At 39.8% G+C, this 24,271-nt stretch overlaps 1 protein-coding gene across 2 annotated transcripts; it reads right to left on the reverse strand.

Moving 5' to 3' along the window:
• Positions 1 to 3,072: 3,072 nt before the first annotated feature.
• LOC102781953 (mitogen-activated protein kinase kinase kinase 5) lies at positions 3,073 to 24,047 on the reverse strand. Of its 2 annotated transcripts, none has more exons than XM_087848326.1 (28): positions 23,325 to 24,047; positions 23,086 to 23,225; positions 22,389 to 22,576; positions 22,049 to 22,217; positions 21,151 to 21,257; positions 20,460 to 20,630; positions 20,252 to 20,364; positions 19,339 to 19,498; positions 19,047 to 19,197; positions 18,746 to 18,850; positions 18,386 to 18,435; positions 17,873 to 17,968; positions 15,547 to 15,631; positions 14,012 to 14,145; positions 13,486 to 13,613; positions 12,631 to 12,767; positions 12,426 to 12,531; positions 12,159 to 12,316; positions 11,337 to 11,523; positions 11,073 to 11,241; positions 10,637 to 10,802; positions 9,042 to 9,227; positions 8,769 to 8,874; positions 8,313 to 8,556; positions 7,954 to 8,066; positions 6,745 to 6,842; positions 6,562 to 6,638; positions 3,073 to 6,439 (listed from the first exon to the last, which is right to left on the reverse strand). In XM_087848326.1, the coding sequence occupies exons 1-28, from the start codon at positions 23,662 to 23,664 to the stop codon at positions 6,343 to 6,345; spliced, it is 3,981 nt and encodes a 1,326-aa protein (XP_087704452.1). In that variant the 5' UTR covers positions 23,665 to 24,047; the 3' UTR covers positions 3,073 to 6,342. The 2 variants fall into 2 exon arrangements, with proteins under 2 accessions (XP_087704452.1, XP_087704451.1); XM_087848325.1 differs by having other exon boundaries at positions 9,006 to 9,227.
• Positions 24,048 to 24,271: the final 224 nt, after the last annotated feature.

Here is a 24,271-nt window from a genome sequence, read left to right on the forward strand (position 1 = left end):
TTATATGGCATATGAGAAAATCAGCAATGCTCACTACTCTTTGAACAGTATTTTCCTACCATCCCAACAACAGGTGGCATTACCAAGAGTTCATTTTGCCATCTTCCATGAGGAATGAGATTCCGCAGCAGTGTGTCTCAAACAGCAGAGAGCCTCGCAGACCATGACGTAATGGCCTAAAACGTGCAATCAGTTAGAAACAGGGCCAAAACACGTGGAGTTGGCTCGTCTCTCCGCTCACCCCCGGGGCCCCTCTCTATTCTTCTTTTCCTCGCCTCTCTCTCCCTCACCCCACCGCCCTTCTGCTCCAGCGCACTCTCTGTTTATGAGTGCATGAATCGCTTCATTTCACTATAGCCAACTCCCAGCCCACTACCAAACCCACAACTGCTTCAATAATAGAAGCCCCCCCCCCCCCCCCCCCCAGCTTTAATTTCCATGACAACCCACCGAGGACAGGGAGAGAGAGGAAAATAACAGAGGCAGGAAAAAGAAAAACTTGAATTATAGGGGTGGGAGTGCCTTCCCTTGACCTCTAGTTCCATTTAAAGGGAGGGAGACCATCACTACAACAGCCTGAGTTTCAGTGAGGTTAAACTGACCAGCCAAGAGAACACCAGCAACATCACCGCAAAGTAATCAGGAAGGAAAGAAAAGGAAATAAAGGAAGGGAAAGGAAAGGAAGGGAAAGGAAGGCTAATTAACCTTTTTTTTTTTTTTTTTTTTTTTTTTTAAAAAACAGAATAAACAAAAGGGGAGAAAAGGTCAACAAAAGTATAGAACATTCTAAAATTATGCTGCACTGACCAAAGCACATAATTAAAATCATTTTTATATTCATCACAGAATTATGTAGTAATTTTGAAGATACCTCTGATATATACTCATCAGCCACCACATTAGGCATATCTGTTAACTTAAACTAAGCACTTTGGCTTGTAGACATGAGCCAGAGGACCTGCTAAAGTTTGAAATGAGCATTGGAATGGTGGTGGGGGGGGGGGGGGGGGGGGGGGGGGGATTTATGTCACTCTGAACATGGTGTGGTTTTTGGTGCCAGATGGACTGGTGTGAGAATTTCAGAAACAGCTGATCTACTGGGATTTTTTCACACAACCATCTCAAGGGTTTATGGAGAATTTACAGGTGTTTACTAGCAGTCTGCTCAGTAAGTATAAATATTTTTTTATAGGTTAAAGGTGGTTATCAAATCAACAATTTTGTATTCGTTTGCATTTATCTGACCCTTCACTCAAAGGGAACAACTGGGAATATGCCACAAGGTGTTCAATGTTAAAGTTCATAATAAGAGCAAAAACATGCGACTCTAACGCCAGCTTAGTTTAGCGTGCCAACAGCAGTACAGCTGAGGCTGATGGCTATGGGAATGTTGTTTTGCAAGCTATGGCTAAAACTGCAGCATAAAAGGGTATTTGTAATACAGCATTGTACAGTCATGACATTGCTCTTATAACACTGAAAGTTTCATTCTTTCCCACTGCATATTATACCCAATGATCATCATAATAAATGATATTAAGAGTCACATGAATGATTTGCCTTCACACTGACCCCCTCCCCAAACAACAGACACAAACAAAGGGTGAAATGCTCTTCAGGTCAAGCTCCAGCTGAGCTCTGTGACACATACATTTACACACATGTTCTTACTCATGCTGATGCTCACAGGATTAGTTTTTTTTAATGCAAGTCTCTAGATTAGACAGGATTAATCTATATTGATGAGAGAATATTTCTGTCCAGCTGTAACTATCAGAGCTGTCTGCCTTTTGTGTCCATGTTGTGTCTTTTCTGTAAATACTATAATAGCTTTAAATGCCTTACAGGCTGGCCCCTGAAGCAACAACACTTTGTCTTCCAGTAAAATTGCTTCTAATATTATTTCCTCTTCCTGAGGTTCAAGAAGATAAAAAAAAAATTGAGAAAAATACAAATACTAATCAACAGTTGCATGTTTACATGACAAATACATATATCTATGAATCACATTTACTCTATATAAACAAATAAATTATTGACAATTATCAAACCTCCCTAGGATAATATGAAGTAAATCATGCTATTTTTGTGCAGGTAAAAAAAATACACAGTAAAGTGTCATCATGAGTGTAACAGAAATGCAAAGAATGTGCTCATAACCTGTCCATGTGATCACATTGCACACATCTGCTCTTTGAAGGGAACGTGTGTTGAGGAGACGTGATCCTTTCATGCATCTAGTACTGTATACATAAGTGTGTGCGCGCCTGCAGGCATGTAAGCAATTGAGTGCGCACTTTAAACAGACTTCAGGGAAAATAACAGTAGTCAGCTTGTTAGCGAGCTCTGTTGTTAATGATATGTCATAAAAAAAGTGATGAATTTTTAACTAACCTCCGCTTGAAGTGGTGCTACATTTAGAAACATTATTTATTCTTCAGTGCAGGCGCAAAAAGTCTGACTCATGCTGCATTTTTAATCATATCTCACAAGAAATGGTCAAATTTAGCTCTCTACCACGCATGCTGCTGCTGCTGTTCAGGACGGGTGTGTGTGTGTGTGTGTGTGTGTGTGTGTGGGGGGGGGGTTACCTGTCCTTTGGGGGATGGCAAACAGGGTGAGCTCAGTAATCCCTGGAGCTTCTGGGCCTCCCAGTGTGTCGTCCTCAATCCCCCCCCACCCCCAAGAGCCTGCCAAAATCCCCCTGACAGCAGTCCCTGTTATTTGCATATCAGTAGCTTAGCTCCACCTCCAGACAGAACAGAAATGAGGGATTAAGGAAAGAGAAGAATGAACAGTGATAAGGCAACACAAACATGATTCCTTTAGGAATGCAGGAAGCACAGACTAAAGGATATGCAGCAATTTATAAGACTCATTCAAGATTGTGAAAAACAGAATTAGATTTATTTGCTAAATAAGTGTACACATACAAGGAGCTGAGCTTTATTCATTGCTCTTAATATACTTAACAGAATAGATAAACAGACAGTGCAGAAAGAACAACACAAATAGCATTTTTCAGATTTATATGTTCAATAAAAAGAGAATTGGACTGTCAGTGTGAATAATGAAAAACATAATGTAACCTTGACTCTACTCTCTCTCCACATTAGTAAGTTGACACACGGCGTACTGGCTGATCAAAGCCAACAGTTTGCATGCTATTAGCTGTACAATCCTAATGTTACTGCGATTTAAAGCTTATTCAAACAAGCGAGACTCAGGGGGATACATTCACATTACATTCAATTATGTGTATCAGGAAATGAATCTAATATGGCCACAGCTGCCTGTGTTGTTTCTTTAAGGCAATGTGACTCACTGTTAAGAATTCATGTGAGTGTTAGTGTGCCAGACATAACAGCAACCACCTTTTGTCATTTTACCTAAAAGAAATACATTTGAACACTCAAATCTCAAAAACAGATTTATTTAAAAGTCGAGGTGAATGCAAAAGTTATAAATACATATATTTTAAATATCAACTATAAAGAGGATGCTTCGTTGTGTATCTTGCATGCTTTGATAAACAAATAATAGGTAGCAAGGATCTGGAGATAGGAGATGGTCAAATTTGTTAAAACTGGTTGATAACACTCGAGCAGGGCGATTACTTTTCTCTGAGACAGCATCCAAGGACACAAGAGAAAGATGCCTTACTTGATTTACTGATACACCTTCCGATTTGCTGAGCTCATTAAATCAATGCAAAGGTAAATCAGAGCTTTTGATCTTCACTGCCAGACAGACGTAATCAGTATTTTGGCCAAGTCTGTGGAGAGCTTTTCAGACCTTATGACAACGAATGAATAAAGCATATCATGAATCTGTGAACACAGGAAAGGGAAATGCCAGTTTTGAATTATAGTACGAGTGATATATGAGCTACAGTGGATTTTAATTAGTATCTCGGTAGTGTTTAATATTGCAAATTTGTAATTATAGTTAGATGTTCTGATAGTGGATTCATCCATTTTTGAAATACTAGTACGGTTAATAAAAGTTAAAAGATAGCCTAGAGCAATCCAACTTTACGTTTCTTCAGACTTAAATCTGTAAAAAGCACTAACTGATATATGTGGAAATCCGTGGGCACACCTCACAGACACAAATCACATTTTTTGCATTTTCTTTTTATTCTTCATTAAGGGATTTTCTCTTAAACTCTATGCAGGAGGTATCCACAGATCTCCAGAGAGGACTGTGTTACGTGCCTGTGTTGGTGAGTTATCTATTTCTTAATGTGTGTATGCAAATTCACCTGTGCAGGGGCTCGGCTGTGATTGGTGGACCTAAGGAAAGGCCTGATGTAACTGGTTCCTGCTGTGGACATGGACTATAAAAGACTTCCCGTGCACTTGCCGCAGGTCCAGACGGAGCATCCGTAGCAATAGCTATTTGGTTAAATGGTCGGGCATGTGTGTGAAGTGCGGAGCAAGTAGGGGTGAGCTGCCGATTATTTTGGGACGCCTTCTTTTCTCCTGTGTTTTTAGACCACGGAGGTCAGACTGTGTTATTCCTTTCTTTTCTTTTCCGTGAACAGGTCAGAGGAGAACCGAAGCCTAGGTTGAGTTTTGTTTGTTGTGTTGGCCTTAGCTCACCCCGAAATCATACACTCCCATTACCGTGAGTGCCATTGCTGTCAATAAATCATTGTTAAAAGACCGATGCTGTGGCTGTGTCTGTCTGGGCAACTGCCTTTCCATGCTGACTTTGCAGATTCTTCCCTGTGCAAAGTTTCCTTTGCCACACAGTCCAAAGAGATTAATTTTGTCCCATTTTGTCTCTAGCATCGTGTCAGCAATGGCCCGTACTGGTTGACAACCTTTGCTTACTTCGGTTTTGCTTTGCCTTCATATTCAGTAGAGGTACTTTTATGTTAGCATTCTTAGTCTTTCAGACTGTCTTAAATTCATCTCCTCCTAAATGCAGTTTTGTAACGTTTCAGGTGGGGAAAAATGCAAGCTTGCAGCACTCAGATATATTTTTATAATTTTACGTGTAGGCACCAATTAGCCTGGTTTTCGGTTTGACAGAGATGAGTCAATTATTAGCACCAGAAAAGTTAAAAGTTCTCAACCTTTAGGAGTAGAACGGCTGTTAAATTTTGGCACTTGCGAATTTATCCACCAATCCATTCATCCATCTTCTACTTTTTCAATTCAGGGTTGTAGGTCAAATGGCACATTTGTTGTGTATTGCATATTAATGTACATCACTCTGTGGAAAATGCTTTTATGTTTGCTATAGAGGGCTGGACTTAAAAGCAAATACTAGCTAGTATTTGGCGACATGTATTTTTGCACATCATTCGAATAGTACTTACAATAATGAGTACTATGGCTAGCAGGAGCCAGCCCAATGCTTCCACTGAAGTCACATCCCTACTAAAAGAGAATGGAGTGAACAAGCATATGACATTAAACTGCCTTTCTGTCACTCCTATTAAAATAAAGAACATCCTCAGAATCTCCTCATTCTTCTCTAAAGATTGTTTGCCTAACTCATTCTGAAATGTTACACTCCTGATCTTTTTCTTCATTTTCTAAGTCTCGTCATTTTACTCGAGCCCAGTTTCTCATGTCTAGACTTAAAATGTAACTCTTTTTCATAAACTGAAGAACTAAGTACTAGACAGCATGAAACCACACAGAGCAGCAAAAAGTCATACAATAGACCTTCTCAGACACATGCATCACACATATCGACCAACACACACAACGTTCACGTCACTGTCTCTAAGGAGACGTCAACACAGTGAAAACAGATGAGGAAACACGTGTGGAATTTAAAGACTGTTCACCACTACATCACTTCTTCCATGATACATCACACCCTGAAAAAAACCTTCTCCCTGTTAGAAACAAAGGACTGTGTGGAGATAACAAGCCAGTCTGAATGACTGTTAAAAAATGCTTCCTGTTTATTATTTGAATGAATTTATAAGGGCTTATAGTACAAATAACATTTGTTTTCCAAACAAGGAATACAGGTTAGTCTTATATATAGTCTCTAATAACTTCAAATCCTGCTTAGCTTTCTGTGAAACAGGAAAACAGCGTCACTAGATGAAATATCTTCTATGATACAATTAAAGCTCTACCTTCTGACACCCTGATAAAATGTAAAAACATAAAATAACAAAATAAAATTTTGACATGACTTAGCTTTTCAGTAAAAAGCTTCTGATGCTCCTTTATAGTACATTCACAGTCTAAAAATGTCTTCAAAATTTTATCTGCTTTACATCAGCAACCTGAAATGCCTCTGTTCCTCCAGACCACACACAGGGCCAGCCTGTCTATGAACCTGCCCTTTGATGTGTAACATCAGCAGCCATTAAAGAAGGGTGTCCTCGCTGTCCTCATTGTGCGTGCTGAGCTGGGTCTTCCGGTAAGCTGTTACAGCTGCCCAGATTCGACACAGCATGCCGCCTCTGCAACAGCAACAGTGGACTCACATTCATGTGCAATGTCACTTTGCTTAAACTTATGATGAAACTTAAAATAACGGTGTAGACTTCGCGTTTTGAGGGGGTGATGCGTGGAGGCAGCTCACCTTATTCCACAGTACATCAAGTCATCCTTGGCGGCCATACGGAGGAGACAGTCCAAGGTGAACTCATGAGAGAGCAACTGGAAAACAGGATCACAGAGGTGTGGATTAATACCAGGTGGATGAGTAACACGAAGTAGCTTTAGGGGTGTTAAAAAGGCAAAGTTGAGCTTTTGCTGAATTTACCTTGTTGATAGTGTCTTGATCTACGGGGACAGTCTTTAGCCAGCGCGCTAAGGCTTTCTTCTCTGGTCTGGAGCTTTTCTGTGAAGCCAACTCCACATCTATAATGCACAGAGTTACAACCATTAGATTTTCTCAGACACATGGCGTATTTAATGGAACAAAAGCGTCTTCGGCAGCCAGCCCGTATAATCATTATACAAACTAACAAGTCAAGTTAGAGCACATTAGCAGCTGATCTGGCAGCCAACGCCTCTGACAGCAACTAGTCAGGCAGAAATCCGCCATCAGCCTGTAGCTAAGGTGTGGTAGGGATTGCTTGGCGCAGATGTTAAGAAATAGTAATTAGAATCACAGAGTGTACTGATAATCCAAAGAAGGCTTGGTCCCTTCAAATGATACTGCTCATGTCACAGCTTGTGTTGATGTTTGTCAGATAACAGGTGAGAGAATAACTTCAGTGCTCCTCAAATAACTATTAAACATCTTTGTTCGCTGTCTCATATCTAGTAGGGAAAAAAAAAAATCGCAAAACTTGAATTAATTTTCTAGGGTTAGAGGTTTGATTGTTGTGTACAAACAGAATATTCAAATATTCAAGAAAATTTTATCATCTAAAGGAATGGTTCAGATTCAAGTCTAATTGAGTTCAGGATATAGCAAATCAGGAGAATACACTTCAATGATATAGCCTTTTGTAAATATTTCAAATCAGGAAAATAAAGCAGGCTGCCTTTATTTGGCACAACTCAGCTTGCAGAAAAACGCACGATCACAGACACAATTCAGTTCAGTTCAAGCTTCTTTATAAACCACAAATCCACAATAACAGTCACCTCAATTCCCTGTGTACTGTAAGGTAAAACCCATAGTATTGACGAAAACCCTAACAACCAAGCAGTCCCCCATGAGTGGGCCCTTTACGACAGTGGGAAGGAAAAACTGCCTTTTAACAGGAAAAAACCTTCAGCAGAACCAGGCTCAGGGAGGGGCACCCATCTGCCATGACCAGCTGGAGGGTGAGGGGAAAGAGAAGGGAGCAGGGATAGACAGGAAAAAATACACATTATGAGAGAGAGATGACAAAAAAAAGTAGTGGGGAATGGGGAGTGAAAAGAGGTGAGTGGGGAAAGAAGTGCTTACTGTAACACAGCAGTTACTGTGCTAGTATTTTGTAAGATGTAACAAGTTTTGGCATTAAAACAACATTACCCTCATTGACTGATTCTTTCCTCAGTGCATCTATTTGCTGTTGTTTTCTCCAGAGAGAGTTCCTCAGTAGCTCCTGATACTCTGTCTCCTTCTCGCTTAGATGATTCAGCAGTCTGAAACACAACACAAACAGCCTTAACACGCAGCAGAAAGCCCTGCAACCCAAAATTAAATGAATCACTGTGTACACCTAATAGGAATGTTAGTGACAATTATTCTATTTTACAGGAAATATGAGGGGGATATGAAAAGAAAGCTGAGAAAACAAAAAATGTATTTTATATATGTATGTAGTTTGTTCAGAGAATCGAATAAACCTGTAGATTCTCTGAACGATAAAGGTGACAGGCGAAATAAACCTTCTGGTCTCCAGTCGCAGATCTCTCAGGTTCTCGCTGAGTGGCCAGTTGGTGTTAAGGTTGAAGTCCGCAGGTTTAGGGTTGGCTCTAGGCAGCACGTCATTTGCTGGATCTGGCTGCTGTGTGTATGCTGGTGCCACCAGCTGGTCGGGGACTAGAGCTACAGGAGTGTCTGGATCGGCAAACAGCTCCTCAGAAGTGTTGTCCTCACTCTCGAACGAGGACTGCAGATGGAGTTTGAGTTCTGAAAGGCAAAGGGTAAATTAGTATCAGAAAAACAGATAAGTAAGAAATATAAATGAATAAATTAAAAAAATCAACAGGCAAGAAAATAAATACATTTAAATGTAAATAAAATATAAACACAATGAAATATCAACTGAAGATCTGCTTGACAATGTTCCTCTGGCAAACACTCTTAGACAGATCATGGAATGAAGCACATGCCTACTTTACCTGGCAGTAATACAGTTATGGCATCCTGTACTGCCTGTCTCAGCAGATTGTCCAGAGCAAACATCCAATGAGGTTTCACCTTTTGTTGCTTCAACACTTTTTTCACCTATGGTCAGAAGGTTTTGTATGAATATAAGGAGGCTTATTCTCAATTGTGATGTAATTGCTAAATAAAAAAATCTTGAAATTTGTGAAGTGCAATCACCAGCAAAATCTGGCTTTGTGAAGTGCAATCACCAGCAAAATCTGGCTTTGGGCTCCGAAGTAACTTACTGCATCTTGGAAGTTAAATAGCACCACCTGTAGGCTGTTCAGAGGTACTGAGGCAGCTACGAGCATAGCTCGAAGCTCCAGCAAGCCGCTGGTAAGCTGCTTCCTGTCCGGGGAATGGATGTTGTCACGTAAACAAATAACGAGTTTGGTGATGTGGTCTGGAGTGATCGAGGAGCCATCACCATACTTTTAACAGAGAAAGGGAGACTTTAAAATCAAGATACATTCTGCAGTTCTCGTTTTCAAAGTATATAAACCCATCTACTTCATCTCTCTGTAGTTCTTTTCAGCTGGAGAGTAATGGTCTTTTTCACTGTGATAAAGGTGGACATTTCAAATTTGTATCTGTTATTGATAACAATGTTCCTATTAATGGTCATTTCTCCTTTAGTAATGACAAAAATGCTCTGCTCAAAACAAATTCTAACCTAAATGCATAAAACGAGATACACTAACATCTTTTATTAACTCTTATTGTAAAAGTATGGTTAAAAATTGTGATGCAAAGAAAAATCTGAAGGTTTTTATAGAGAAACAGTACATAACTGGAAAGAAGTAGATGGAAAGAAAGGAAAAAGAAACACAGAAACCTTATTTATCCTCAAGAAACATCTTATCAAACATAAGATAATAATCTAAGAGCATTTAAAGACCAAAACCCTCATGAGGGAAACTCCCACAGGTTTTAGCTAAACAGGTAACCTTTGCTTGTACATTCTTTGGCTTTACATTCCTATTTCTCTAGTTTGCAATGTCGGTGGTGCAATACGTGTAAGGCAATATGTTAATAGTAGATTACAAAGGAATTGGTTCATTTGGTATGGCCTATACACTCACCAGGTACTTTACTAGGTATGTTTGTCACTGCTCATTTACTCAACTATCTAATCAGTCAAACACAGGTCACCAATTCAATGAACTAAGGCACACAGAAATAATCAAGATGACCTGCTGAAGTTCAAACCGTGCACCAGAATGGAGAAGAAAGGTGATTTAATTGACTTTGAATGTTTTTAAATGTTGGTGCCAGACAGGCTGGTGTGAGTATTTCAGAAACTGCTGATCCACTGGGATCTACCATTACACTACCATTTCTAGGGTTTCCAGAGAATGGTCAGATAAAAAGAAAATATGTGTAACACGAGACAGAAATTGGGCAGAAATTCTTTGGTGATGCCAGAAATTAGAGGAGATTGACCAGATAGCCACAACAGCAAAAGACAGGTACCACTTCTGTCGGCTAAGAACAGGAAACTGAGGCTGCAGTTCACAGAACCTCAGAGTCTTAATTTTTCTGCTTTGATATTTGGATTTTAGGGTCAGAATTTGATGGAAACAACATGAAAGAATGTGTCAGTGTCGGTCAGATATTAATCAAATAGAGCACCTTCGGAGGGGACTAGTATCACAGAGTCCCACAACCCTGTACTGTCAACATGTACCTAATAGTTTAAACATGCAGATATTGATAAGCTTTCAAATACTCGTTAATAAAGAGCTATTCATTATTAGAGAACTAAAATCAATCTCAGTCTCAGAATTGAAGAGCAATTCTATAACAGAATTCGACAGTGCGGTAACTTTTCTTTACCCACCTGAGGCACAGACTGCTGTATACTAGACACAACATGGCTTATGTAGTCAGTGAGAACTTTGTGCAGCGTGGCTCTCCTCTCACTGTCCTTTCTCAGCATAAAAAGGCCAGTACTCTCCTCTGTTGAGGATGGACTGCTCATGTCTGATGTGGAGTCATCTGGTATTCTGGAAAATTTGAATGCAAACAAACATAAATGGCACAAATAAGCCACGAACATGCTGAAATAACCATTGTATGATAGAAAAATGTAGATATGGCTATCAGTAACACATCAGATGTATTATTTAATAATGGCATGGGGAATTTTGCATTATAGCCTTTTTTCACAAGTTATAGGACTGTGAAGAACCTCAATGTGGTTTATCAGTAAAGTAAGATCCAATATAATCATAAAAAAAGGTTTTGAGTTTCTTTTGAGGAATAATCTTACTCACAACAGGAAGCTGTTGGTGCTCGGTGGGCTCTCTGAGATTTCTTCTGCTCTGAGAGAGGACTGCGACCTCGTCAGGTCCAGAGAACAAGACAGGTCAACCAAGTCAGAGTAAGAATCAGTATCCTCCACAAGGATGGAGATAGGCACAGACATACTGCGCTGATAGTCAGCTGTAAGAGATAGGGTTTAGATACTCTGCATCATTGCTATAGAAAGCAAAAATGGGTAAGAGGTGAAATGTGCGTATTTTAAGTGTATTTCTCACTTATAGACAGGGATTCCAGAACAGCTTTAGCTTTTTTCTTCGTAGACAACTTTAGGAAATGGTCCTTAAGCAGTTCTGCCGCTGTGGCTCGTTCATCTGGATTTGGCACGAAACAGTTCATGATGAAACTCTTGGCCTCATCTGACATGCACTCTGGGACCTTGGGGTGGATCTTAAACATGCCAACCTAGTTGGGAATTTTTTAAAGGTTCATTGAAACATTCTGCTTTGAGATTCTTGTGCTGTGATAGCTCTTACGCTATGCTGATAGCTCTCTTTGTCTGGGTTCATATGTGTTAGGACGATGAGTTTTGAGAAAATTACACAATTTTTGTCATTCTGCTTCTGGACACCATTACAGTGGATTTTATTATCAATAAATCAAGATGTTATTGTGTGTCACTGACTGCAAATGATTTCCATCCAAGTGTTAAAAAGGAGTTTGTATACTTAAGTTATGTTATTTTGTGTAATCACTCGGTCTGATAGTGGGGGGACTATATAAAAATGTGCACCACTGTCAGGCTGTACAGAGGCAAAATTACACAGAATTGTGTTGTGCAAATAATTATGCACCTAAAGTGTAACTGAATTTAAAACTTTGTATATCTAATCAATCTAATATCCACCTGGTACTTGAAAAAACTAAATAAACAATGATCATGAAATGTAAAAGTCTCCAAAGGAAAAGTCTCCCGAATGTTCCATGAAATATAATTCCAGACATTTCACAATGTCGCAATCTGCCAAATTTCCTTATGTGTAAAGTCCACTGTGAGCATTTTTAACTTACGTAGAAAACATAACTCATTTTTTTTTTACCTTGAACATGGCTGCCTGGGGACTTCCCAGCTCATGAAAGGGTGTTTTGCCTGTTGCCATTTCTATGATAGTGCACCCTAGAGACCAGATATCTGCCGGCTTCCCATAACCCCGAGGTCCTTGGTCTATAATCTCAGGGGCCATGTACTGCAGAGTTCCTATTGAAAATCCACCAGAAAAGTGAAAGTTCGACTACTGTGAGGAGTTCACGTGTAAAAATGTTTTAATAATAACAATCTTTTAATAATGTTATGAATGTCAACTTACCAGTAAATGTTTCAGTACAGGGGTTAATCCCTGCTAACCGTTTGGAGGTTCCAAAGTCAGATATCTTCAAAACTCCACTATAAGTGTTGATCAGTACATTGTCACCCTGCATAAGGAACAAAACCAGTGAATACCACAAAGCTAAACTTTAATACACAGTAGACCAGAAAACTATTTGCCACGAGGCCAAAGGTGATGTGCTCACCTTAATGTCTCTGTGGACTATCTGATTCTCATGAAGGTACTTTAGACCCTCAAGTATCTGCTTGGTGTAGAAAATGATGGTGGGCTCGTTGTCTTTCAGAGGACCCCATTTCGAGCGCAAAAGAGAAGACAAGCTACCTGTAAGAGGAAATGCATAATTTCACAAGGTGACCCACGCCACTGATTTCGAGCCACGTGCCATACGGTCACCCACTCACGCACTGAACTAAACCAGCGCCTGACAAGGTTATTAGTTTTAAAAAAAGATGCAATAATGATATCACATGCACAACTAAAATAACTGTTTCTCCATTACATTTGGCACAATCAAACAAAGCCTTCTGACAATCACACCATTGTCTGTAAACATTTTCCTCCACTGAACAGGATGTCTTCAGAACCACCCACTTCTTTAAAACTGGCTTGCAGTAGATGTTACATAATCACACATGCATTACAATTCTGGTCACATGATTTCCCTGAAGCCCATGACAAATAGCAGACAGAAAGCAAGGAAACAGACTTATAGGGAACATCAAGGCTTGTGTGTGTTTAAGAATTTCTCAGGAACCTGTGCTTGACGCCATGTCTCCGATTTCCCAAACCACATCGCTCCACCCCGTGACCCAATTTCATTACGTCAGAGGATAATTATTTGCTTGTAGATTACATATGAGCAAACTGATTAATTACACATTTACATTGTGATAACAGCTCTTTCCACAAACAGATGTGAAATTTAAAAAAATCAAAGAAAACCTTTTTTGAAGCTTTGCTTTATATTACAGCTACGATTAAGTAATGACAGGTACTCTTATTGCTAGGAGTGTTAGAAGATCAAATGTCATCTTTTTACCCCCAGGTACTTCTTCCATGAAGATCTTGATGAAACCATCCTGACTGACAGAGCCCAGGTACTGGACAATATTCCTGTGTTTAAGCCTCTTGTGCAGAGCAATCTCCTCATGCAGGGGCTGAGAATACCTAATCAACACAAAAGAATAAAGGTACTGCTGTGAGATTGTTGTGTTTTTACAAGTGATTTGCATTGTCTAATTTAGGCCTCTTTTCATTTCCATCATTAAAAAGGAGTTATAAACAATATACCACAACTAGGTTTGGATTTTGGGTGTACAAACAAACTATTTAAGGGGACTTAATCGCTTAAACCTTTGCCTTAAAAGTTTGCAAAAGCAATAAATATTTTGCTACATATAGGTTTTTTTCCCACGTCTGACTAGAGCCAACAGTGTATTTTTCTTTTTATGTGGTTAACACTACCTAAACGCTATCATATTATTACTGTAACTGAGCAGATTTTGTTGACTACAGCGTAATCTGAAAGTGACAACATCAGAAGGGTAACATATGTGTTTTCTTACGTGCTGTCCTTCTCGGGGATCTCTTTGATGGCGATGCGTACTTGGTTGCTCAGGTCCCTTCCAGCGTACACTACACCATAAGTTCCTTTACCAAGTATTACCTTGTCACCATTCTCATTGGTCTCATAGATATACTGTAGAATGAGAATCAGTAAGAATCAGTATAGAGTGAATGGAAACAGAATTTTAGGAACTTAAGGAGACCTTCATTCAGAGGTTTAGATAAGGCAAAATGCGACATCTGCTAAAGGTTTTACTATACTCATGAACTCACAAATACCTGATCAATATTTAATGCAAATATGTCATCTGTCAATAACATGGCAGCAGCTCATTGCATGGTGAAAACGACATAATGAAGTAGGAAATGAACACCAGAATGTGGAGAAATTTAAGTGACTGAAATAGCATGGGCGTTGGTGCCAGAAAGGCTGGTCTGGGTTTTCCACAAACTGGTGACGTACTAAGATTTTCCTCTTTAAGGCTTACAAAGAAGGATCTGAAAAAAGAAAATATCCAGTGAGTGTCTGTTCTCTGGGTAAAACGCCTTGTTGATGTCAGAGTTCAGCGGAGAATGGCAGGATTTGCAGAGATGGAAATGACTACCTGCTGAAATTCAAACCAAGCATCAGACTGGGGAATATAGGTCATTTAAGTGATTTTGAAGACAGTATGATTCATATTTAGACCAGCCTTGTCTGAGTATTTCAGAAACTGCTGATCTACGGGGATTTTCCTGAACAACCATGTCTAGTTTGCACAGAATGGTCCAAAAAAGAGAAAATATCGAGTGAGCAGTAGTTCTCTGGACAGAAATGGTTTGTTAACGCCAGTTGTCAGAGGAGACTGTCCACACTGCTCTGAGCTGATACTAAGGCAACAGTAACTCAAATAAAAACTCACTAAAACAGGAAACTAAGAACCGGAAACTTAGGCTACACTTTGCATGGGGTCCCCACCTTAAATGAATCAAAACAGCATTTTGAGCATTTCTTCCCACCAATGTTTTTCTAGTTTACCCAGTTACTCTCTCACTAGTACTACCTACTACAAGAAACATATGAGTTTCTTTTGAATGCAAAAGGCAAGGATGCATCTCGCCTTGCACCAATGGTTCAAGCTGGTGGAAGTGATTTAATATATTTTTTTAACATATCTCAATGCACTAGAGCACCTTTGGGATGTGGTGAAATAGGATGTTTGCATTGTGGATGTGCAATCGACAAATCTCCAGCAGCCATGTGACACTATCATGTCAATATGGAGCAAAATATCAGAGAAATGTTTCCAGCACTTTGCTTTGTCATGTAGAGTTAAGGCAGTTCTGACAGACATAGATTTGATATATTCTTTATGAATAACACTGGCTTTTCAAATTTTAACTTTAATCATGGTTTTATGAGAGTGAAACACACGTAAAACCACGTCTGCAAGAGTAGCTCAGTTCTAAATAAAAGGGCATTCACTTTTTTTTTTAACACAGACCTAAAATAAAACACATATTGCATCCGGATATAGAAGGAACTGTAACTGACCTCTAGTATTTCTCCGAGTGTATGTTCTATATCTTGAACATGGTTTTCAGCCTCCTGGAGAAGGGAGTTTACCAACTCACAGAAACTAGGTAGAGAAGAGACATACATAAAAATATTTCTCACTGGAGCATAAATTTAAATATACTTTCAGTAAACATCAGCTCAAGTGAAGAGGTCCCTGTAGATTTCTGCTGAGGGATTTACTTATAAACAGATTGGTAGGTTTTTGGCTGTTAGCCACACTGGTTCACACACACCAAAATACACAACTGCAAGTAGCTACAATAAAATTCATATTTATTTTCAATGGCTGATCAAATTTGAATAGATGTGAATGAGAAGCCTGATATTGTCTCTGGTAATTAAAAAAAACAAGTGATAAAAAAGGTTAATGTGAGACTGAAAATGTGGATATTTTGCTTACAAGTAATCCCTCATTAGTTCTATTTATCACAGTTTGTTTCATTTTAACTTAATTTGTTTAAAAGAAAACATACCAGTGAAAACAGGAAAAGCAGGATGTTATATTTGGCAGTGTGTTAATAGGAAACAAACAAACAAACTCTATTATATGCAGCTGTGGTCAGAAAATCATTTACACTCATAATGGGCATGGATGTTTGATCATATTGGGCGTTTATAGATTTCATTAAACTATTCTGTTTTCCAGGGTGGAATGATTGCACAGCATACATAACTTTAAAAAGCAATAAGTGGGTGCAGAAGTTTTGAATTCATTTGGGATTTTTTCTCATCCAAACAGAGTGAAAATTAAACATACAGGCTACACATACTGTACGTGCCCCACTGATATTTGGTTTACCAGACACTTTTGGTACAAGCTTCTGGCATAATTCTGGCTGGATATGTGACCACTCTTCTTGGCAGGAGTGCTAGAGTTCATTTGAATTGGTTGGTTTCCTGGTATGAACCTGGCTTTTAAGCCATAACTTTTCATTATGGTTAAAGTCGGTACTTTGGGAAGGCCATTCAAATGTTTTGGCAGCCTGTTTTATCCCTTGTAAAACCAGCTTTGTGTGTTTGGGATAATTGTCTTGCTGGGACACCCAAATATAGAGAAGTTAAGGAATGATTCCATCCATTTTTATCAATGTACTGGTACCACTGGTAGCAAAACAGCCTTAGAGCATGATGCTACCACTACCGTGACACTGTACCATGAGAGCTGGTACAGTGTCCCTCTCCTATACTCCTACAAACATACCTCTTGTCATTGTGGCCATTTAAGTGTAAAACCCTTCTGCAGAAGGCATTTGGCTTGTCCATGTTTGCAGCTGCAAATTTCAGCAAATCTTGAAGGTATTTAGTCTGGAGGGACTTTTTCTTGGTTGGAACCCACTGAGTTCATGGTGCTGTAAAACTCCATTTATTTTGGAAAGTGTTTAGTAGTTCCTTAGCTGTTCCTAAACAGCCTAAATAATTTCTTCTCATTTGAGGGTGACAGCTTGAGTCTTCTTCGGGACCATCTAAATAAGCCTATGCAAATAAGCTTTACTTAGATACAATTGTCTGAATCCGCAGTTTTTTTGAAATGGCTCCAGAAGACCTCCTCAAATTGGTTAAATCTAAAACTCTCCTTATTAGGTCGTCACTGAGCTCCTAAGATTTTCCTGTTGTTCTGAGTATTGGTCAATCCAGTGAATGCTGTCAAATAAATTCTTACTACTTACTAAGAGAAACTACTAGTTATAGTCAATCATGATCACTAACAAGAAGTTAAGACCTTGTTCTTGTCCATTTAAAAGACCTTCGGCGCAACTTATTAAAAGATTTAAGTGCGTGAATGTGTATATGAGCCTATATGTATATTTCTCACCTTGTGTGAATTACAGAATGTCTAACTTAAATTCTAATTTCTTCATTCAATTTGTGATTTTTAAAAGTCATTAGAGATGTTCTACAGTCATTCCACCCTTGGAAAAAGAACAGGAGAAAGAAACCATTAAAAACTCTAAATTAACTTGACATTCATGCCAGTCATGAGTGAATATAAGCTTCTGTCAAAAACTATAAAAAATATGGCAGCAGACAGCAAACTAAAACTTGTGTGGTAGTGCAGTACTTGTTACTTCACCTCGGATGTTTGTTTTTTTTCTAAATTATGTCAAGAGGTTTCTGAAAAGCAAGTAAGGGCAGTACAGGAAATATGACTCATACCAAGTAATAACAGTCATTGACTACTTTCATTTGTATGCCGACACTTTTTCTGCACCCTGTACACACAACCTGTTAGATCTCATCTAGCAAATCAGTTGATCTGCGAGGATGTCGTTCACATGATCTCACACAAGTGTTAATCACTCACCCCTTACAGTGAATCTCAGATGGGAAGCAGAGCTGGAAATCATCCGAGTTGTAGTGGACGTACAGAAAGCAGCTCCGCTCATCAATCTTTGAAGCACTGCAATGAGAAAGACGTAAACAGGTTTTAATCATTCAAACAGGCAAACCTTTATGTTTGAATATGTTGAACATAAAACTGACATAGACGACATCACAGGCTGTATCTCATAACCCTTATTTGTTCTATTGAAGGAGATGGCTATTGTTTCTAATTCACTGTGAGCTATAGGTAAATAAAAGTAAATCAAATGTATTAAGTATTAGTGATAAAGAGCAAGGCCCCCCTAGGCTCTAATAGAAAATGTGTTTTTCATCATCCCCCCTATGATACCACAGCCTGATAAAAAGTCACCCAGCAGATGACTTTTTCTGGAATATTTGTCCGGTAGACGGGACACAGCTGAAGTACACAGTAACACTGACCTGCAGACACAGAGGAATCAACAAAAAGGTCACATGCTCTGCTCTATTTTACCTCACTCCCCGAATTTCAGAAGCTTGGAAGGTCCACTGGTTTAAGCCCTTCTGCAGAATTAAATACAGATTTAGACACAGGTTAAAAGAGTGTTTTACAGCTAATACAGAGTTTGTCACGCACAGTAAACCAGTTTTTACACACTAATAAATACATATGCAAGAATAAAAGGAACATATATTGATGTTTTAAATGCACAGTGGCTCTAAAAGAACATGCCTACTCACCCAGCTGACTGTACACTCAGACAGAAAACTTGTTTATTACAAAATACACACGTATGTATGACTTGTTCAAAGAGTCAAATGTCTTCCAATCAGAGAGTGGCTCAAAGAGTGGGGGCCCAGACAGTTTACATACCTTTAAGCGTGTGGCGTGTTTTAGCTGGACAGTCTGACTTTGGTCCTCCTCGTTCACAGACACAATAGCTGGTTGGAAGACTTTACTGGGCTCCAGAATGAGCACCTGAAAAACACCAGTTCCAGTACTATCTATTTTAAACATCTACGTAGCTGTTTAATGCATTTTTAAAGCATTAAATTTGTTACATGTTAACTTAACAATCCAAATGAGCAGAACTGAATCCTGATTAATAGTTACTCCATGAGAAGATGAGTGTCCTGTTTATTATTTACAGCTACAGTAAGGTGTTTGGTCTTACTGGACAACAGTTTGATGAGGCAGTGGGTTTACAGGTCTGCAAAAGCAGCTCCATCCAGAAGTCCACTGTATCTTGTTTAGGAGATCTCACTTCAGGTAACTTGGCAAACCGACGGTACAGGATGTACGTCTCCATAATAGATGCCACATACCTAACAGGAATTGAACTCGTCAGTTATTTGTTATTTGCTTTTCACACTTTTAATAAAAACAATCATATAAAAATACATGTGGCTTAGTAACCGATTAAACACCTTGATACTGCTCATCAACAATGGATGATTAAGCCTCACCAAACAGGGGCCTTGAGTCTGTAGAGCTTCTCAGAGGCCTCAATGACTTTCCTGTATTCACCTGCAAGAATGTTTGCTCCGAGGTAGAAACCTACATCCCAGTAGTCCTTCATCTTCTCCAGACTACCCTTTCTACCCAGCAGGGTGCTTAAAGTCACACCTAGACATTGACATCATAAAACAAAACAAAAGAGGTTACTAACAAATCAACAGAGGATGACCCTGACCACAGTTACAACCTCATTTATGGACTAAGAACAAAATAAATAATTGAATACAATGTAATATGCCTTTATAATACTATGCACTGTCAAAACATGATTGGCCAACAACTGAAAACAACATGATATGATGTGTACAGCATAATGAAATGCATTTTCTCACAAATGGGTGAGAAATTACGTGAAAAAACAACTTAATTTTTACTCCCTTCAGTGATAGGATCTGGTGGCTCTGTGAGCTGGGACAGTTTGGGGTATATTTGACAAGTTGGAGACAAGAATAAAAGCAAACATTTCTATCCTGTCTTCCAGGATGCGCTCTCTTCCAGGATGACAATCTCCCCATTCATAAAGGTGCAGTGTTCACTGACTGGGATTAATGAGTATTACAATTACGTGACTCATATCCTGTGGCTCAGTTGAACATTTATTGCACTAATGACATGTTCTACTTTTCAAAGTTTTTGTAACAGGAAATACGTTTTAAAACACAACTAATAAATGTTTAGTGTTAATCTAATTTTGACTGAGCTTATGATGAATCCTAATAATATATTTTCTGGCACTTCACATCATCTCAGACATTTAAAAACATCAAAAAAATGAATTTCAAGGATCAAATTCAATGCATGACACAATAAATCCACAGACATTAAGTTTTCTCTGATGGAAAGGTAAAAAACAGAAAGCACCTAGTTTGCGCAACTCTATAGACGTCTCAAATTCATGGCCAGCTGCTATCAGGAGGACCACATTGTTGATGGCCGAGTGAAGAGTTGGCTCTGTCTCAAAGGCTTTCCCATACCTGGCAAGTTATATAAAAGAAACAGTCTGGAAAACATGACATAAATGCCACTTTTCTCAAATGTGGAAAACTTTGTATGGCCTAACTTGGCGTACCAATAGCAGGCCTGGTCTCTGCTGGACTCATCAGTGAACGCTGAGCTCATGAACATGTCCTTGTAGATGCGTCCACACAGGCAGTAGACGTCTGATGCCACCTTGTTCCCTGACTCCACAATTGGCAGAATTTCTTTCAAAGCCTTTTCACGATCTCCGGGCTGATTCCTCCTAGGATGGGTATATGTCATAACAGACCACTGTGATGATAAAGAACTTCATATCTTGGGTGAATATGAATTTTCTAAAAAATCTCTGCAAACTGAAAATGGTAAATGACCTGTATTTGTATAGCGCTTTCCTAGTCCCTAAGGATCCCAAAGCGCTTTACACGTCCAGTCATCCACCCATTCACACACACATTCACACACTGGTGATGGCAAGCTACGTTGTAGCCACAGCCACCCTGGGACGCACTGACAGAGGCGAGGCTGCCGGACACTGGTGCCACCAGGCCCTCTGACCACCACCAGTAGGTGTAGGGTGAAGTGTCTTGTGTCTTGCCCAAGGACACAACGACTGAGACTGTCCAAGCCGGGGCTCGAACCGACAACCTTCCGATTGCAAGGCGAACTCCCAACTCTTGAGCCACGATCGCCCCGAAAATGACACAAAAGCACCTAGCGTGAACCAAAGATGTCAACAGAACTATACTGACAAGCTCAAGATACAATAGCAGTCATGTTGGTACCTGTTTAGAGCAAATATATAGTGAAACTTGATATTCTGATGCTTCGCCACCTGACACATAGGCAGGTTGTCCAGAGTCTCCACCAGTTTTATCATGGCATCGTAATCCTGAGAAAAAGTGGAAGAGAGTGAAATATAATGATTATCATGCTTGAATCACACCTGACAACTTTTAATAATTTACAATGAAGTTTATTATATAAAAAATATTACTATTTACAAACAATTGTGAATAATTTAACCCCCCCATAGCTATTTTTGTTAATGCTCATACGCTCACTAAACACACAATCTGATCTTCTTTGTTGATACAAATACTTGTGAAGGCTCCCAGATTAAACAGTAGCTCTTTTATAATGAAATATGGCTAAACATAGATATGCAATCATATGATCATAATAATGTTAAAACTGTTTGAGTTCTGACAACAATATGCTGTTTTGTTTAATTCAATAACATAAAATATCCATCCATCCATCCATTCACTTCCGCTTATCCTTTTCAGGGTCGCGGGGGGCGCTGGAGCCTATCCCAGCTGTCATAGGGCGAGAGGCGGGGTACACCCTGGACAGGTCGCCAGTCTGTCGCAGGGCCAACACACAGGGACAGACAACCATTCGCACTCACATTCACTCGCACACGCCTAGTGGCAATTTGGATTATCCAATTAACCTATCCCCACAAGCTGCATATCTTTGGACGGTGGGAGGAAGCCGGAGTACCCGGAGGGAACCCACGCAAACATGGGGAGAACATGCAAACTCCACCTGATGGTGGAATTGAACTCAGGACCTTCTTGCTGTGCGGCAACAGTGCTAACCACCGTGCCATAACATAACATAAAATAATATGTTAATAAATAATCACTAGTTTAGACACACAGATTTATAAATGCATACCTGAATGTCCCTGTAGGACAACAATAGGCTCATTACAATATCCGGAGAAAGCAGATCTACACTATCCAGGCGTTGCTGGATGTGGTTTAACTCCTCGCTCAAGGCTCTGCCGCTGAACCGCTCCCGTGCCATGCGAATCTCATGCCTAATTGACTCCCGGAAGTACTCACTGTCAGCAGATAGTCCAGTGTTGGTGTTACATTCCACAATTTCACAATCCTTTGTAAACACGCTAAGTGACATTGCATACGTGGGAAGCTCAAGAACATGCATTCACTGTATAATAATGTTTAAATAAGTAATAATGTTTAACCACACCCTGCTAAAGTTTATGTCTGACCTGGACTGAATGTGCACATTGTTCAGCAGGTGCACCAGTTTCTCAACCAGGGGGATGAGCAGCGGCTCCAGCTGGAAACTAGGTTGCATCAGATCTTTGATACAAGTCATCATGGCAACGTCACAGGCAAACACCTTGCCCTGAGGTGACACTATATATGGGATGAAGGTGTCACTTCCACACTGCTCCTGCAGGACAACAATAGATGCATCAAATATCATGCTGGGACAGCTTGCATGACCACAATGGAACCGCAGCATCATTTGACACTAGACAAAGCAGTCACAGGCGTGTTGCACAAATGACTTCAAGGCTAAAGCTTTGTTATGAATGCACTGAAATTACTTTAACAAGGTAATATGTGCACTTATTCAGTGATGAAAATATGAATTAATGGCAGCCATAGCTTGCTTTACATTGCATAACAATTGCTATAGCTTTTTACTTTTGGCTCCATCTCTCTCACTCACATTAAGTACAATGCACAGATTAAAGTTTTAACCCTAACTGGTGTTTTGCTGTTAAATAAGGTCCATCTCTAAATCAAATGTAGATACAACAATATTTTAGCCCTTCAGGAAAATATCCCACCGTAGTTGCAGTAATAAAGCAAAGCCTGTTGAACTATTTTCCATTTCCAGCACATGAGACTATATAAAATAAACAATATGTAACAATAAATGGGAGCATGTGTTACCTTATGAGCTTGCAGATCACTATCTTGCTTAGAACAATACAGAATGATGTTATTAGTCATGCTGAAACTTTCCCTCACTCCAAGATGGTAGAAAAGGGAAGGCTGGCAAAAGGAGTCGCTTATTTCCACCACTGCAACATCTGTAAGGGGGGATTATAAAAGTAAACTTGCGTAATTTGGTATTATTCTGTGCTCATATATCCGCTACATTACCCTACAGTCTGCATGCCATCACTTGCCTGCATTGTAGAAACTATCCAGAATGTCTGTAGTGCCTTGGGAAATTCTGTCAAATGAAATCGTTTTGAGAAGAGCGTGTGCGTCCGCGCAGGCTTCCTTCAGACACTTTAGTGATAAGTTTTCTTCGGTGTGCGGCACTGACGCGTCCTCGTTGACAATGTATGCCACTGACACTGCTCTGGTTCGACTCCGCGGAGAAACGATCTGTTTACCCGAGCCGTTGCTGGCGCTCAGCTCTAACGCCAAAGAGTCCTGCCACAAACTTCCAGCGGACACCCGTACTGGATCCTTCCTCTTTGAGTCTCGCAGGCTCATTCGTCTGCGCTCTGTCGTGTACATTATTTACTTCGCGTTTGTTCCGCAGCTAAAGCTCAAAGCATGCCCTTTAGTAGGGACGACTTCCAATAGCAACATAACAGCGCCGCTGATCAAGGCCGATCTCTTACCACATACATTCCCAGAGCTCGTCTCCATTTGACCCGCCCACGTCGGCTCTGCCCTGCTCCGCCCGCTGGTGTTATGAGGATATTCACCTATACTCTCGCATGACCTCTGCAGTAGGAACCAGCAAGTCCTTCTTGTCCTCTATGAGGAGCACGAGTCTGAGACATCTAAGTAAAACAAAATTCTCGCAGTCCCAATGTAGTGTCAACAGAGCACCATTGGCGCTCCGGTGATGGCGCAGTTGTGGGTGTTTGACCAACAGACCACATGGACTTACTTTTCAGATGACGGAGTGTGCAGCTTTCAATTTGTATGGCACACGAGTTTAGGTGGTACTTTTTTTTTTTTTACAGATATTATGTATTATTAGCACAAAAAAAAAACACAGAACAAAACAAAGAACAATGTGATTCATGAGATTCTTTTATTTCTTTTAGAAGGATTTCTGAAATCTACAGTCATTTTGGTAACACTTTATAATACGGCACACTACCAAGGGCGT

The sequence above is a fragment of the Neolamprologus brichardi genome, chromosome 11 (genome assembly GCF_056152115.1).
Source record: "Neolamprologus brichardi isolate AB-2024 chromosome 11, ASM5615211v1, whole genome shotgun sequence".
NCBI lineage: Eukaryota > Metazoa > Chordata > Actinopteri > Cichliformes > Cichlidae > Neolamprologus > Neolamprologus brichardi.